This window comes from Papaver somniferum, unplaced genomic scaffold, assembly GCF_003573695.1.
Source record: "Papaver somniferum cultivar HN1 unplaced genomic scaffold, ASM357369v1 unplaced-scaffold_154, whole genome shotgun sequence".
NCBI classification, from domain to species: Eukaryota; Viridiplantae; Streptophyta; class Magnoliopsida; order Ranunculales; family Papaveraceae; genus Papaver; species Papaver somniferum.
This window is the reverse complement of record NW_020624820.1, coordinates 1,366,717-1,384,152: the sequence shown is the minus strand read 5'-3', so window position 1 is coordinate 1,384,152 and position 17,436 is coordinate 1,366,717. Positions and strand designations below refer to the sequence as shown.

Sequence of the window (17,436 nt, the reverse complement as noted above, 5' to 3'; positions counted from 1 at the left end):
TGGACAATCCGGGATTACAATACTATACCAGCTTAATTCAATAATAAAGTTTTGTTTTGATCGAAAAATAAAAAAGCGCCATTGAGATTCAGTTCGGTTTGGTTAGGGTAAAAAAATATCCGGTCCCAATTTCAGTTGGGGTTTTAAGTTTGATTTAGTGCAGCCCTGAAGGTGAAAACCCATTTAACCTTGGTAACGAAAATAGAAAGTCTAGTTTAATTTTAATTATGAAATTTTGTTTTGAGCATTACGATAATTTTCCTCCTGATATCCAAAACTGGACAAACCTGGATTATAATACTATGCCAGTTTAATTTAGCTATGAAATTTTGTTTTCATCGAAAAAATAAAAAAATATCACAGAGATTGGCTTCGATTTCGGGTTGAAAATAACCGGTTCAGTTTCAGCTGACAGTTTAAGTTTAGTTTTGTATAGCTCCACGGGAAGGATAAAAACCCACTCCACCTCGGTAACAAAAATAGAAAGCCTAGAATAGTAAAAGAAATACCACTGAGATTGGTTTCGATTCGGGTTAAGAATAACTGGTTCAATTTCAGCTGACAGTTTAAGTTTAGTTTTGTATAGCTCCACTTGAAGGGTAAAAACCCAATTGACCTCGGTAACAAAAATAGAAAGTCAAGAATAGTTAAAAATTGTCCCATTGCAACAGCCATGAGACACAACTCGTGAGCAGTTACTCCAAAAAGCTTGTAGTCAAGTGAATAAGAAAGTGAGAGTGATGGTTGGTGGGGACACTGTGCAAGTCATCCATCGATTCCATCCTCGGAAAGGGCAGGCAGAGAAACACAGTGATCGACCAAAGCGAGTGAGTGTCCGAACCAACCAAAGAAAGAAAGAAAGAATAGAAGACACATCACATTCACATACATACATTTGGACATACTCCACACACACTCTCTCTCTCCTCTATTTCTGCTCTCAAATGTAGTGGTAAATCTTGTCCAAATTGTACCTTCTGTAAGTTCTTTTTCAAGATCCACAAATTGAATTTGTTTTTGTTCAACTTCATTTTTTTTTGTTTTCATGTAATTGAATTTGATCTCTCAAGTCTTTCCTTTTCTGTGATGATGATCTTGATATAGGTTTCTGAGCTGCTTTTTGGGACTATTTTTGGGAGATGAATAAAGATAAACAACCAGAGCCATTGGATTTCTTCATTTGGACTGTTGAGGTATGTGGATACAGTTTTTTTTTTCTTCTTTTAATTATTACTCTATTTTTGGGTATTTTTAGTGTAGTCTAAGATCAGTGTAAGTGACTGATACTATATCTACTGAGACCATTTGACAATTTTATCTGTGAGAATGAATTCTTTGTTCATGAGATCTGTACTTACTGAAACTGAATCTGTTAGTTATTTATTATGAATTTGATGTTATGAATTTTTACTTAAATTCTTTGTTTCTCAATTAATATATTTGTTTCAAAGGGTTGGATCAGGCAATTAAGATTTAGATGTGACTGTGGAATCTTTAAATTGAAGAATTTTTGTTTATGCTCTATGATGTTTTCGTCGGTTACAGAGTCTGTTAAGATACCCTCCAAAAACTTTTCTTTTTAGTATTCAAAGAATGTTTAGTATTCAGACAGAGAATGCATAGGTCTGGTTATTTGATTACTCATTGAGATCTTTTACTATCGGCAGATATACTTTGTTAGGTCGAGTTGGGTTTATTTCACATTCCCCTCATTATTTTACCAGTAATTCTCTGCAGTTTATGATATTGAATGTAATTTGAAGGGAATATATATTCATGCGACACAATGCTACTTGAGTATGAATGGAATAGGGTAATACAGAGGAAGTTAGTCATGTCTGGGATGGAGGCATTTTGATGCAAGAGCATAATTAAAAGTCTTTTTATTTATTTGAGTCTTTGGTAGTTAATACGTCATGCGACTATCATGTGGCTTTCTCAGAGATTAAGGGCTAGATATAGTATCTTTATTTAGGATTCTTAGCTGCAGGCAGTTTTATCTAATCAATTGAGCATCTGATAAGAAATTAGGCCTCTTATTTTCTACATTCAGTGTGAATCTAAAACTAGTTGTCGTCTTTAGCTATTACTGCAGGCATATCATTTGAGAGGGGGAAGTGGTATCTTTTAGAACTGCGAAAAAAAGCTGATGTTAAACTTGAGTAGACCTTGTCATGAACTCTTTTCTTGAAGGCGGATATGTCTTCTGATACAGTGATAACTACGATGACATTTGAGACCCAACAGATTGACCCTCTTCGAATTGCAGTATGTCCTACTGGTGACTATCATGTCTTCTCCTTGTATGGAATTCCTTCGAAATTGCTATTGCAATTCGAAAAGAAACTCCTTTCCTGGACATGTGGGTTATATACATATATATGTAGATAATTTACATACATATGTGTACAATTTTTTTTTCAGTTATCATTATAAATTACTAATCTTGTAAAGTCGTTTGGATCATCAAAATGACTTTACAATCTTTGTCTTCCTTGTTTGGCTGTGTGGTAACCTTCTTTGGCTTTCCTTTCATACCTCTCATCCACCAGATTTGATGGTTTGAGTTCCATATGGTTTCTCAGTATGCCGGAACTAGGGTTGAAAAGTCTGCAGTCTATGTTGTGTCCTGGTGCAAGTGATGTAACTAATAGCATCACATGTGGTTCAGCCCTGAAATCTACAGTATACAATACTTTCTGCAACAAAATACCATGGCAGTATCCAGCTACCTGATATAAGTAATCTCTCATGCAGAATGATGCAAAGCTCCCTGTCATGATCATTAAGTAGGAGGGGAAATAGAAACAAGATGTGAAGGTCTTCAAAAGCTACTTCTTATTAATATTAGTAGTGGCATGGCATGACTACTGACTATGAATATGGAAGACATTTCATTTCAGGGAGGGCAGCTAAGGTTTAAGAATATATGTGGATAGTTAGATATATGTATATTGTTAATCCTACGAAGAAGGAAGTTATGACTGATAGGAAGGCGTGGCGAGAGGTAGATACTGAAATTCTGCTATCATTGTTTTCAAGCTCAACCAGAGATTGTTGAACTGATAGTATCCAATTTTACGTGAGGAGTAGTGGATTCCAGATATATGGATTGGATATGACGTATCAAAGGTTCAGGTCCCTTTGCATTTCTTTAGTATCAATTACTTGAGGAGTACTGAATTCCAGAAATATGGATTGGATATGAAGTATCGAAGGTTCAGGTCCCTTTGCATTTGTTTAGTAGCAAAAACTGAAAGATTTGTGCATGCCAATTTTACTAGATCAGTGTTGTACTGATCATAGGAGTAGTAGTAGGCAGGACTAGGAATATCAATTGTGAGTGGTAATATTGTCTGGTGTTCAGTAGAATAGGATAGATGCTATTACGAGGACAATGACTAATATAGTAGTTTTACTTCTTCTTTTGGTTTTGGACACCAGTCGACGATGGTCAGTGTTTTTTGTAGTCTTTTGGTAATTTCCTGTAGCATGTTTCCTACTTCTGGTGCTTATCCGTTTTTTTTTTCTTCTAGACAGATACTTTTAGAGTACAAAATAGATGCACCACAATAACAATACCATGTACATAATTATAAACATAACTTTCTGTTTATGCCTTAATGCTTGTAATTTTTCTAGTAATTGCATGTTGGTCATGAGATTGGTGTAAGTAGATATTTGAAGTAGGTATCAAGCATCTAAATATACGTGTATGCTTGCTAGATGATGAAACTGATAAGCCCAAGTGTTTGGTAATATGCAGGATGTTGGATTGTGGTTGGAAGAGATAAATCTTGGTAATTACCGTCAAGTTTTTGAAAATAATGGTGTTAATGGGGAGTACCTGGAGAGCTTGTCCATGTTTACAACTGAGCAGATTTTGAGGTTTATAAGGCGATGCCAAATGAAATGGGGTGACTTCATCACATTGTGCAAGGAGCTCAGACGCATTAAAGGTTCTCTCTCCGCCTCTCTCTTTGTTTCTCAACATTGATTTATTTCAAACTGTTTCTGTTGAATTCTGTAATAATTTTCGATAGTGTTTCTCTCTAAGCAAAAAATAAAATATAAACAATCTGACCGAAGTGTATTATCCAACAGTGGCATGTCTCAAGGGCGAGCAAGAAGTACGCCGACCATGGTGGGCCCCTGCATGCTTGTCAATAGTTTTTGTTAAGGTCGCAAAACGTAATAGACAATCTCGTGTTGTTTCACTGAAGCTAGAACCATGATCCTAGCTTCACTTCTGTGTATCACTTTTTTTCTTCTTTTTCTTATTTACCGGAAAAAATGTATGTTCTATATTACTCTAAAAAATCTGACAAGGTGTTGTACTAGTTTTCACTTAGGAGAAGTCTCCTTATATATATAAATTTGTCATTACATTGTCAATGTACATGTGTTCTTCTTCTCTACTAGTTACTTCTCTGGTGTTGTTTGTTATATAAAGGTCATAGTTGGTAATAATAATACAATGTTTTGAAGGATTTTTTTTTTTTGTTCGCACAGTTTTGACAGATTCTTTAACTTGGGAAGTCATTGTGCACAAAGAGAAAAATAAATAAATAAAAAGGTGGCAAAGGAAAGGAAAGTCCTGTGACAAAAGATAACCAGTGCAAGTTGTTTCAACTGTAATGTTTCTTTAAATGCAACTTAAAAAGCTATAAATACCCAATGAAAGAAGTAAAAAACCCTTAAAGATAATCTAATCACTAACAATCCAAATTGAGCCAATAAATTCATGTAAGATGAGATAACCAAAAGCCAGTGAAATTTTGTAAGTTTTATGTAGTATATACCTACCTCTTAAGTCTTAAGTGACTCCTCTATCTCGCGCTTACTTTTTATGAACAGAAAAAAGGCTTTCGGTGATAATTGAACACATAAATACTCCTCGTTTGCTGGATTTCTTTGGAGAATTGAAATGATTAAGCTCATCGATTCAACCTTCCTAAAAGTCATGTTTTTCCAGTTGAAAGACACAAGGGAGAGATCTTTTATACTTCGGCTATCTTTGTATGTTTCTATGATTATTTCGTCTGTTCCTGGGATCCCATGAAACACGACCACTCTTTTGTTGTCCCATTGAAAAGGTAAGTCAATTGTAGTTTCAGTCCAGTTTTGGCTGCAACTTGAAGTGTGATCACAATCAAGTATCCATAGCTTGACAGTATGCCCACCAGGTACTCTACAAAATTACTCACCGGAAACACTGTGAGAGTTCACTCTCTTTCCCATTTCTATGATGAAACAGTGTTGCCTGTCAAGTGAGAGGCTGAGATTTTCTCTTAGTGATTCCTATGGCTTAGTTTGACTAAGAAAAGTATGGCAAGATACTTTCAAATAGGAGATCACCTATATGAGTGTGAAGTGGTGCCGCTTCTATGATAACTATAAGGCTAAGTTAATCTAGAGCACTCATGAAAAACCAGCATCGTTCAAGGCCGAAATGAACACAACCGAGAACCGGATATGTAAGAAAATAAACTGTGTGATATCTACTGCATCAGTTTACATCATAAAGTTGGGTGGTTCAAGACATCGCGTTCACCGAACAACTAGTAAACCCGGTAGGTATTTACTACGGAAGATTTAAAGCCAAAAGCTATCTCTCCCGATGCAGTGATGTTCCGCGCACAAACTCTTTCTAGTGTCTGCATTAAACTTGCATGGATTTCTATTCAATGTGGGGGATTGTTGGAATTTTTGAATAGAAATATGAATAGGAGTGTCAACTCACTTGAGTCTTTTCAACATTAGTGTCTTATCCCAAGGGATGTGACTCTCCACTAAGGGTTGTGACTCTTCATGAAAGGACTTCTCCAAGAGTCACCTCTAAACCTATATAAACCCCACTCTTTCCCATTGAAAGTATGTGTTTTTAGAGTCATAAAACTAGTACTAGAAATTTAAGAGTTTGCATGTGTCTTTAAGAGTTAAAGAAGAGTTTGTGCTACATCTATTCGCGTTCGCTGTTCAGGGTTATCAAAGTGCTGCGAAAAACATCGAGGTATTGTTGAATGTTGGAGCCATATGCCGCTAAACCTGTAACAACATTATATACAGGGCATCAAATGTCTTAAGCAAAGAGATTACTCGCCTCAATATACCCAAATAAGTCTGTTTAAGTTTTGGATTGATCATCTCTTTTCTATCATTCTTTTCTTGTTTTGTTGTTGGTATTACCAGATGTAATACATAAGTGAAAACCGTGTTACAAAGAGTTGTAACGGATCGGTGGATAATACACGAGTTTGAGAATCGGTAACGAAGATCATTATCCAACAAATACCCCTCGTTTTCTTGTAAAAAGAAACTGTTTCGGTCATCGTATGGATTAACCGTTTTATGTTTTTCCTTTACTTGTATCGTGCCGGTTTAAAAAGATACCCAAAGTATTACTCCAACTCCAACCCATCTCTTTTTGGCTAGAGTTTCCTTTGCTGAAAACTAATTCACATCTTTAAGAACGGGATTTTGTTGGAAACGAATCTGTATGTCTTGGAAACTATGAAACTATGGAGTTAGAATCTGTTATATCATCGTGGCATCATGAGGACTTTACTACTCATTAAAAGTCGACTTCATTGATAGTCCCCCTCGAGCCATGCTCTCAGTTCAGGACCAAGATTTTTGTTACTCCTATCTCGTGCAACTTAAGGAGGCCGCGGAGTTAAACTGCAGAGAAAGAGTATCAAATATTTGTTTTCAAAGAACATATAAGAAGTATAATGGATAGTGCAGCTGGTGCTCAAAAATATGTAGACTGCATGATTGATCATATTATTGCGAAAACTGAAGGCTTTTTTTTTTCCTAATCACAATAACATAGGCACTGGATGCGGAGTACCAGAGTCGTACTTGATATTATCTACTGCTAACACTGCTTATTTCGCATCTCGTCCCAGGCAAAAAACAATAAGCGATGATAAGCACGTTCTGGAAATTATTGTCCAAGTTAAAGAGAAATGAATTTGACTTTATAAGGGATCCAATGGCAATCCAAAAAATTGAGGAAGCAGAGACGTGAATGACAAATGCTCTGAAGCTTAATCTACAAGTTCCTGTTGGGGCTAATGTGCAGGAAGGTTGTTTGGTCCCAAATACATTAATCGTATGCCGTGTACAGTGATCTTCTTTGGTGTTTTTGTTTTGAATACAAGCTGGGAAGAAATAAATTATGACATACTTAAATGTACGAACTTGTTAATCATTTTAAACTTATTAGGAGTTGTTCATATGTGTGTATTTTGATAACTGAAACACGCATGACCCAAAACACCAGCCCTATGCTAGTCCATGGATCAAGGGGCGTTGCCTCTGTGAGAGGTGGGGCATGTATCATTGCTGTTAAAAGAATTTTTTGGAAGCAAGTAACAAAATTTAAGATCGTTCAGATATATGTACGAGGAAGGATCTCTTCACACTTTTATTATCACATTATTTCACATGTTGGACTTCATTTGTGTAAATAAAAACCAAACCATAACGGATTTGAAGATATGTTCCTCTTACCAAGTTCTACATGCCTACCAAAAATGAAATATTTCGAAATATAAAACCTCATAATCTACCGGTTTTAATTTCGACGGCCAGAAATCTATTGATTTTCAACAACTGATTTTCAAAGTAATGGATGGTGATGTTATACGTCTCGGAATACACTCATTTTTAGTAGCAACGTAGAGATATGTAATAGTAACATATCGCCAAAGTATTAGCTTCAAATCCGTTACGGTTGATTTTTATTCGGTAAAATGAGGTCCAACGTGTGAGATAGTGTGATAATAAAATTGTGAGGAGATCCCTCCTCTATATGTAACTGGTAGCTGCAATTAACAACCTAAGCGAGAAAAATTTACACTAAATTGATAGCGAAACAACCACATTGTAAACAAAAGCTTTACCCAGGTCAAATGAAATGAAAATTATTCTTTCTGTAATGTATTCTTTAAATATATTTAAAATAATTATAACACCCACGGGCCACGAAAAGAAATAACAAAAACCTTAATTTAACAAAATAATAGTTTCTCGAACTAATAATTTAAATAATAACTGAATTCATATAAGATGAAATAACTAAAGAAAGCTAGAGAAATTGTAGAAATTGGGTGTGTACCTTCAAGTGGCTCTTTCTTGCAATGTCTTTTTCCTAAGAGGAAAAAGGCTTTTAGTGATAGTTGAAGACATAGATACTCCTCGTTCACTGGATTCTTTTGGAGAACTGAAGTGATTAAGCTCATCGGATTCAACCTTCCTAAAAGTCATGCTTTTACAGTTGTAAGAGACAAGGGAGATACACTTTATAGTTCGTCCACGTTGGTATGTTCGTATTTCATATGTTCCCGGGATCCCATGAAACACCACCCGCCTTTTGTTGTCCCATTGAAAAGGCAATTTGATAGTTCTTTCAATCCGGTCTTGATTGCAACTAGTAGTGTGATCCTTCTTATTATTCTCATCGCAATCAAATATCCTTAGCTTCACGGTATAACCACCTGGTAACCTATTATATAGAGCTATACAATTGTTCACTTCTAATAAATCTCTAGAGAAATGTAAGGTAATATACTCCCTATCATACATAATTTGATCGGTGATGAATTTAGGAACGGGGATTGTTCTGAATTTCTCACTTCCCACATCAAATGCCACGATGATTTTTTCCCCACTGTGACGCTCATAGGCAAGCTTGGTTGTGATCCAATAGATTGAGCCATTCACATATACGGAACCATGTGTGCTAAAAAATAAGAACCATGTTCAAGTTTGTGTTGTGGGACTTCACCAATATCTATACTTCTCCATGTATTATCGCCAAGAGTCAACACCTCGTAACCTACATAAACTGGATCAGAATCTTTTCTTGGATAACAATGTGTCTTTAAATTCCAAAGACAAATCACTTTGTGTTGTTTTTTTTTTTTTTGATCGGTCAATAAGAAAAGATTTATTGAAAAAGAGGTACTTAAAGGGTACCTCAACTCAATAAATACAACCGACAAAAAAAAAAGGAGACCGAGTTTGGAATCGATCACCCAAAGCAAAGAACAAAGAGCCAAGTGATATTAAGAAAAACAAACAAACACTAAATGCCTCACATCCACCTCAAAGCGGCCGATAGAAATACGAGTCACATAAAGCTATTACCATGTTAGCCGTCAAATCCAACATTTTAGTGTTTGCCTCCGCCCAAAAATAAGCTTAGATCTTGATATCCCGAATTAAACTTTCCAAATTTCTCTTTTTGTGGTTGAAAATTATAGAGTTTCTTTCTTTCCAAATGCACCACCATATTGCATCCGGTAAGTTGTTCCATATACGGTCAAGTCTTTCATCACCCCAATCATAACTCCAAGCTTTTATAGTTGTGGAAATATTAATATCGTAACTCTAATTGAAGTTGCACCCTTCGGCAAAGTAATCCCAAATTCTTTTTGTCCGCCAACAATCATAAAATAAATGGGCACTTGTTTCATCTTCTTCTTCACAAAATCGGCACACCCTATCAACATCCATACCCCTTCTAAAAATCTTGTCCGTCGTCATCAACCTTTCAAGGTAAAAAAGCCATAAAAAAAGTTTACTTTGTACGGATAACGACGACTCCAAATAATCTCATTTGAGAAGTTACTATCGCCTTGGTCACAAAGAGAATCGAACCCACACTTAACCGTATAAGCATCAACCATATTGTTTCCATCCACCATCCACAATCTAGAGTCTACGACCCCTTCTTGAATATTCACCACTTCTAGTAATGAGTTTATGGAAGCAATCTCCCTCGTTATGTGTTGAGAATATCTACTTCGAGACATGAACTTCCACTTTATGTCGTTACTCGAAATCTCATATAACCTAGCCACCACTTTCCCTTTTTTTCTTGAAGCTTCAAATGCCAATGGAAAACTATTACATAAGATGGCATCTCCAATCCAAATATCTTCCCAAAATCTAATTTTATTTCCCGCATTGATCTTAAATTTCACATGTTTGTTAAAATCCTCGACCTTCTTATAAATATTGTGTCACAAACTACATCCCTTTGGCCCTTTTGGTTGAAGAGTTCCCCAACCGGTGGATGATTCTCCAAATTTTTCCACAATTATCTTCTCCAAAAAGCATTCCTTTCCGTTCGAAATCTCCACCACCACTTTTTGAGAAGCGAAGAGTTCATGTATTTAGATTTACGGATTCCAAGACCACCACCTTCTCTAGATTTTACGAGTATAGACCGCCCAACATTATGAATTCTTCTCTTGTTAGAATCATCATCCCAAAGAAAATTTCTTACTATCTTGTCAATCTTATTTGTAATGGAGCATGGCGCAAGAAAGATTGGATAAATAATAAATGGGCAAACTAGCCAAAACACTTTTGATTAGAGTCAACTTACCTCTTGATAGTGTTTTCCCGTTCGAAAAGGAAAGTCTTAAAGAACATGATACAAAAATCTGCTCCCACTTTTGTGTGCCACTAACTTTATCACCCAAAGGAAGACCGAGATAAATACTTGAAAAATTTGATCTTTTACACCCCAACATGTTAGCGAATTCATCAATGTCTTCAACGGGAGATACCCCAAATAAACAAATTTCAGCAAAGTTGATTTTTAAGCACGATGTGAACTCAAAACATAGAATTAAATACCGAAGAGAATCTACTTGTTCACGCTTCGCATCAAGAAAAACAATGGTATCATCGGCAAATTGGAGATGGTTAACTTTGGTTCCCTCTTTCTTCACCTAGAAACCCGAAATTTTACCAACTTCTTGTGCCTTACTCAACATATGACTTAAAACCTCTCCAACAATGGTAAAAAGAAAAGGGGAAAGATGATCACTTTGACGAATACCCTTCTCGCTACCAAAAAACCCATGAGTGGTACCATTCATAAGAACTGAAAATTTTGAATAAGATAAACAATTCCTTATCCAAGCACGCCAAACGCCTCCAAATCCCATTTTAAATAGGACTTCATTTAAGAAGTTCCAATTCACATTATCAAAAGCCTTTCCAAAATCTAATTTGCACACTAACCCCGGTAATTTTTGACGAAGTCTAGAGTCCACACATTCATTTGCAATCAAAACTCCATCTAAAATTTGACGCCCTTTAGTGAAACTAGATTGAGAAGGAGAGATTAAAATAGGAAGATATACCTTTAATCGCTCCGCTAGTACTTTGGAGACAATTTTGTACACGCTTCCTATGAGGCTAATAGGTCGAAAATCCTTTACCTCTTCCACACCAATCTTCTTAGGGATTAACACTATAAAGTTTTTCTTTAGAGAAGTATCGAGAATGTTGTTATCATGGAAATCTTTAAACACCTTCATCAAGTCTTCTTTAATGAATTCCCACCCAACAACATCAAATTTCATCGGGAAGCCGTCCAGACCCGGAGCTCTATCCATTCCCAAATCATGAATCGCTTTCTTTACCTCTTCTTCACTAAAAGGCCTCTCTAACCAAACTCTCGCATTCTCATCAATACTCTTTAAGCACATATTCTTAATTCTCGGTCTATGATTAGATACTTCCTTAAATGCTACCTCAAAGTGATTCGCAATGCCTTCTTTAATCTCATCTTTGTTCCCGGTCCATATACCATTGATGCGGCGGTTATGGATGTTGTTTCTTTCTCTATTCCTTCTTAATATACGGTGAAAATGCTTGGTATTTCTATCACCATCAGGAATGGCATTGACTCTAGATTTATCACTTTGTGTTTCTTGGTTGCAGAATCAAATCCCAACTGAAATTTAGGATCAACGTTGCCACTTGTATGCCTGAATGTTGTTAACATACATGGTGTCAATTCTCGGGTACCCATATTGTATACACAAACAACGTATTCCATTGTTGTTTCCGTGAAACAGATCAAACTGTTTACCGGTTTCAAAATTCCATCATAATGTAGTCTTTTTTTGTCCATAACTTTATCAAAGTAGAAATTGACATTTAATCCCAATTTTGTTGGGCTTTAGACACTCTAGTCCTGTCATCTCAAGCCTAGTATCAGGAGGTCCAAATTTACACAATTTAAACGAGTTAGCCCTTTTACGAACGATTCAGTCCAAAGCTTCAACAAATCCATGTCGGCAATGACCCTCATACAAAAATCACATATCGATCTGTTCACAAATCATTTCTTTCTCTTCATTATCCTCGATCTGCAGAGCTCTGCAGCGACAATGAAACTGTAGGTTTTAGTTTCTCACTTTATTTTACTCGGTTACTCCTTCGAAATTGCTTGGATTTCGGTCTCCATCTCTTTTTCTTCTCAGTCTAGTTTATCTATGAAGCCATCGAAAGTGAGAGAGAGTGCAACCAATCACTGGTGATGTTTACGTACAAATCAGACATGAAGGAGGACGTTCTGATTTCCTATATATCTCATTTTTCAGGTTAGTATTATAACTTTGATTACTCTTGATTCATTTATCCCTTATTCGATTTTGTTTTTCGTTCGATTTTTACCGGGTTTGGATTTTTTTTTTGATCGATCACTATATTCAATTTTATTTGAACAAAACGTTGATTATTTTCGTGTCTTGATAACTTAATTGTTTTATGAATTATTTCGATTTGATGTTTTGATTTTAGGTTTTTGATTATGATAAAATTTTGATTTGTCTTTTTTTAAATTGGATGGGGAACTAGGGCTTCTGAGTATTTCGACAATCATCCAATTAAGAATGTAGTTGGAGAAGATGGTGAAGAGATTGATTGGGAAGGGGAAATTGATGACGGTTGGCTTAAGGAAATTAATTATTTGGAATGGGAGAGTTTTGCTTTTTATCCTAGTCCGTTAATTGTTCTCGTCTTTGAAAGATACAACAGGTATGGTACTCAAATTTCTTCAATTAATTGTCTTGGATGCCTTTTTTATTTGATTCGTTCTGTAATTTATCAAACTGAAAATGTTGAATTGAGAATTACGGAAACATTTTGGAGATAAAAAACTAACCTGACCACAATGAACACAAATTTCTGCTATTTGTCCCTGCATATGGCTTTGGTAACACTGAGAATCTAATCTTATCTGTAGTGGTACTAAATCTGGGTGGAATTGACATTTTTTAGTAGCATATCTGGCCTAAATGTTACTATGCCGATAGATTATTGAGGTGAATTGTTTGATGTTAAACTGAGCTATCGACAGTGACATTTTTTGTCTTCAATTATAGTCATTAAGTATAATTACTTAACAATTTGGTCTAGCTCCAATGTTATTTGCATTAACTACAACCATTAACGCTCATCAGTTCCATCTCGATGGACCTGTGTGCAATTTCCTAGCATCTCGGCCCTGATGCTCGCATTTTGTGTATCTACAGCCGTTGGTGCTCATCAGTTCCATCCGAGAGGACGTGAGTGCAATTTCTTGGTAACTTTCTGTACTTAAACTACGATTATTGGTAAAATTTCTTAGCATTTAGGTCTCTACACTCACATTTTATGTCTTCAATTATGGTTGTTGGAGCTCATCAGCTCCACTTAGAATAGAGTTTAATTTCTTAGCATGATTATGACATCTTGTATCTTAAATTAAGGTCATTAAGTATCATTACTTAGCAATTTGGTCTTCTCTCCAATGTTACTTGTCTTCAATTACTGCCGTTAGTGCTCATCAGTTTTATTTCAGAGAACTGAGTGCAAAATCTTAGCATTTCGGTCACACACTTGCATATTGTGTCTTCAACTACAATCATGGGCACTCACCAGTTCCATTCAAAATATTTTCCATTCATAAAATGCAATCACATAGAAAATATCATCCGAGAAGTAGCCTGTTTATGGGTACGAAGTAGCCTGGTGTACAATCTGGTGCACCGACCTATTTCCTACAGGAAGTAGCCTGTTTATGGGCCCGAATACTTGATTTTGTGCATATTTTTTAGGTGTGTTCATGCTTGTGCACCGATGTATTTTTCATGAAAAAAGTAGTTCTGAAAGAACGACTTCATGCATGTTTTATAGGTGTGTACAAACTAGTATACATGTGAAAATAATGACTATATAAGCTTATGCCTGCATAAATAACTAGGGTGTGTACACATGTGAAGTTTGTGACTCCATAAGCTAATATATGCAAGACTAGAGTGTACAAACTAGTACATATGCGAAAATAATGACTCCTTAAGCTTATGCTTGCATAAATAACTAGGGTGTACAAACTAGTACTCTTGTGAAAAATAATGACTTCATGAGCTTGTGCGTGCATAAATAACTAGGGCGTACTAACTAGTATACTTGTGAAATAATGACTCCGTAAGCTTATACTTGCATAAATAACTAGGGTCAACAAACTAGTACACATGTGGAGCGTTACTTTGGAGCAAGACATTATTTTGGACCGTTAAGCAGGTTATGTTTCAAAATATTATTTTATCTCATGTATCTTTTTATCTGTGTATTCACTTTTACTAAATTTGATCCCAATATTTAGGGAAGAATTAAAGCTCTTTGGACTGGCGTTGGGCCAAACGTAGTCGAAATGCCATTATAAATGCTGCTAAACTGGCTAGTTATGATCAAATTAAATGGGTAACTCAGAGTACTTAATCTCAATTTTGAGTGGTCAATTCATTTTATGTGGCCTATCTATTTATCAACATTTGTGCTCCTGTATATGACTTACTTCATTCCAATCAAGACAACTTTGAAACTTTTGGGCTACAAAGATAATATGTTATTACTTATCTCCTTGTTAGTCTAGGGGCAGGGGAACTTGGAATAAGGTTTTCCTGTTGGTTTGTATTATTTTTTATTGCGATATTATGTTATAGGTTGCTTGTTGATTGATGGTTGAGGGAAACATGAAAATGATCCTATCATTTGGGTATATCTGTTTTGATTACATGTGTACATAGTTGTACACATGTTGATTGTTAATGTGTACATAGTTGTACACCTGTTCTTTCTTAATGTGTACATAATTGCACACATATAGATTCCTAATGTATATATAGTTGTATACATATTGGTCGTTATATACCTTATTATTATAGGAATACTATCACCAACCTACTCTTCTATTTCTTACAGTAATAGAATTGAAGTAGCATGCATATCAAGAGGTTGTTGCTTTGAAGAGGCAAGAGGAGCTCATTCGTGAGAAAGAGGAGACTTGGCAAGATGAGAATGAGCAAAAAGTAAATGGTGGAGCTGCTGACAAGGAAAAACGCTCCAAGGAAAAATAGGTATTATGATTATCTCTAAAATGACCATTTTATCGTCGGTTGGACTCATAAGCTCATGGTGTAATTTCTTGTTTCTTTCTTAGCAAAAGCTCATGGTGTAATTTCTTGTTTCTTTCTTAGCAAAAGCTCATGGTGTAATTTGTATTGTTTTCAACTTTCGTGCAATCTTTTATTGTACAATGACTTCACAAGGAAGTAGACACTTTCTTGTACAGTGACGTTGACCAAACAAGTTTTCTTATAATTATCTTTGGTCGTGTCTTCCAACTCCGCCACGTTCCATTTTGGTGTGCTCGAGCAAACAAAAGCATAATGGTGGCTCACAAGACTAGATGCTAATGAAATGCAATGATATTTCAAAGCAATTGTTTCACACTTGTATTGCAGGTTAGTTTCTCTATCCTACAAAATATTGTGTCGTTTACTTTCCTATAATGTATTTGTTACCTTGCTGATTTTGGTATGCCTATTTTGTTGGGGTATGCCCTACTTGTTTTAGTATCGTTGTCTTATTTTGCAGGACCAGTTAAGTTAACTAGTTAGAACTACATCAACCAAGCAACAATTATGATAAGGAGTCTATGATGTGGAGTTTGTCTCCTTTATTTAGTGAGTCTGAACTGGTGTACAAACTGCTGCAACATCCTAGTTCCGATAAGACTTAGCCTGTCTATGGGTATGAATGCTTGATTTCACGCATATTTTCTAGGTGGTCATATCCTTGTGCACCAATTTATTTTTCATCAAAAAAGTAGGTCTGAATGTGGGTATGAACGAACGATTTCATGCATGTTTTATAGGTGTGTACAAACTAGTACACATGTGAAAATAATGACTTCATGAGCTTATGCTTGCATAAATACTCTAGTATGTACAAACTAGTACACAATTGAAAATAATGACTCCATATGCTTTTGCTTACATAAATAACTAGGGTGTAAAAACTAGTACACATGTGAAAATAATGACATTTATCTCATGTCAGCTTAACTTATACAGGTAGACCAGCTCCATAAAATGAGCTGACTGATGAATTCGAAATTCTTGAGGCTGGGATTTGGAATGCAGTTTCTCTAAACAATGGTAAGAACATTAATGAGTAAGATCCATGTTATAACTGGTGTAGCACGACGAAACATTTTATCGAAACCTGCCATCCTATTAAATAGAGAACTCTTTTCAGGATAAAGGGCAAAAAACGATAGCAAGACTTGTCACATATGATGATGTGAACAAGAGGTTGCAGGGACTTCATTTATCTACTCCAGTAATATCAGGCAGCCTCATTACTGTAGATTGGAAAAGGTACCAAACATTTATAAATTAAGTTACAAATGTTACTAGTATAACATTGAATAGGTATAGTTTGTTGTCCTAATGCTCCCGTTCATATTTTGATTAGATAAATTGATTACCGAAACACTAACAGAATCCCATGACAACTAATCACTTTTTACTTTTGTTTGGTTTAGCACTGGGTATAATTAGATCGACTGAGATTTACCAGTTGAACGAGAGATTGGAGTATAATGTGGAGAAAAGTTTGAGTAATTTGGTTGAGACGTCAATTACTACAGTGATAGGTTAGAACACTTTGGTATGAAACTGTTGTTTCGAAATATAACAGTGGTTCATTTCCTTGTATTCTAGTTTGTCCGTTTATCGATTCAATTTCGTTCGGAGTGACATGTGTTGTTGAACTTCAGTGTTCTTTTTAATATGAGGGGATGTGGGTTGATTGGTGATACTATTGTTTGACTTTGAACTTTATGATGTCCAATTGGAATTAAAATTTATATTTTTCGGTGTATTGCCAAGTAAAAACATGAGTTTCCCATTAGCTTCTAAGTCATGCTATTCGAGCTTCCATAAGATATCAACTAAGCCCATGGGACACTCTTTTGTTAGGTGTTACAGATATTCACGATTCCAAATAACTGACTCTTATATGTGTGTAATTTCACTGGAAATTCATAGTTGATTCTATTGTTGCAGGAAAAACCATGTCACTCTGGTATCATGCTTCGGTATGCAAATCATCATGTGGCTTCCGTATCTTTGTCCTGGATGCAGGTTAAATGCTAAGCCATCATATGCAAATCCAGCCATTACGCATCTAGAGCTTGGCGTGGTTTATATTTTTGTCTGTCTGCGCAGACTAGAGTGGCAGTCTGGTTATATGAATGTTGGATTTTCTATATTTTTGTCGATAGGCACATAG

At 35.7% G+C, this 17,436-nt stretch overlaps 2 protein-coding genes and 1 long non-coding RNA gene across 4 annotated transcripts; all 3 read left to right on the top strand.

Annotated features, from left to right (window-relative positions):
- The first annotated feature begins 821 nt into the window (after positions 1-821).
- Positions 822-4,487, top strand: LOC113336699. Its single transcript, XM_026582347.1, has 4 exons — positions 822-979; positions 1,105-1,193; positions 3,767-3,959; positions 4,105-4,487. Exons 2-4 carry the CDS (start codon positions 1,140-1,142, stop codon positions 4,233-4,235), a joined length of 378 nt encoding a protein of 125 aa, XP_026438132.1. The 5' UTR covers positions 822-979; positions 1,105-1,139; the 3' UTR covers positions 4,236-4,487.
- Positions 4,488-12,318: 7,831 nt separating this feature from the next.
- Positions 12,319-15,581, top strand: LOC113336694. Its single transcript, XR_003353996.1, has 3 exons — positions 12,319-12,416; positions 12,673-12,852; positions 15,061-15,581. It is a non-coding gene; the product is annotated as an uncharacterized LOC113336694 (long non-coding RNA).
- Positions 15,582-15,586: 5 nt separating this feature from the next.
- LOC113336693 lies at positions 15,587-17,436 on the top strand. 2 transcript variants are annotated; one of them, XR_003353995.1, is made up of 4 exons: positions 15,587-15,891; positions 16,215-16,298; positions 16,399-16,520; positions 17,211-17,436. XR_003353995.1 is itself a non-coding variant. In XM_026582341.1 (3 exons), exons 1-3 carry the CDS (start codon positions 16,296-16,298, stop codon positions 17,434-17,436), a joined length of 351 nt encoding a protein of 116 aa, XP_026438126.1. In that variant the 5' UTR covers positions 15,998-16,295. The 2 variants fall into 2 exon arrangements, 1 of the variants encoding a protein (XP_026438126.1); XM_026582341.1 differs by lacking the exon at positions 15,587-15,891 and having other exon boundaries at positions 15,998-16,298.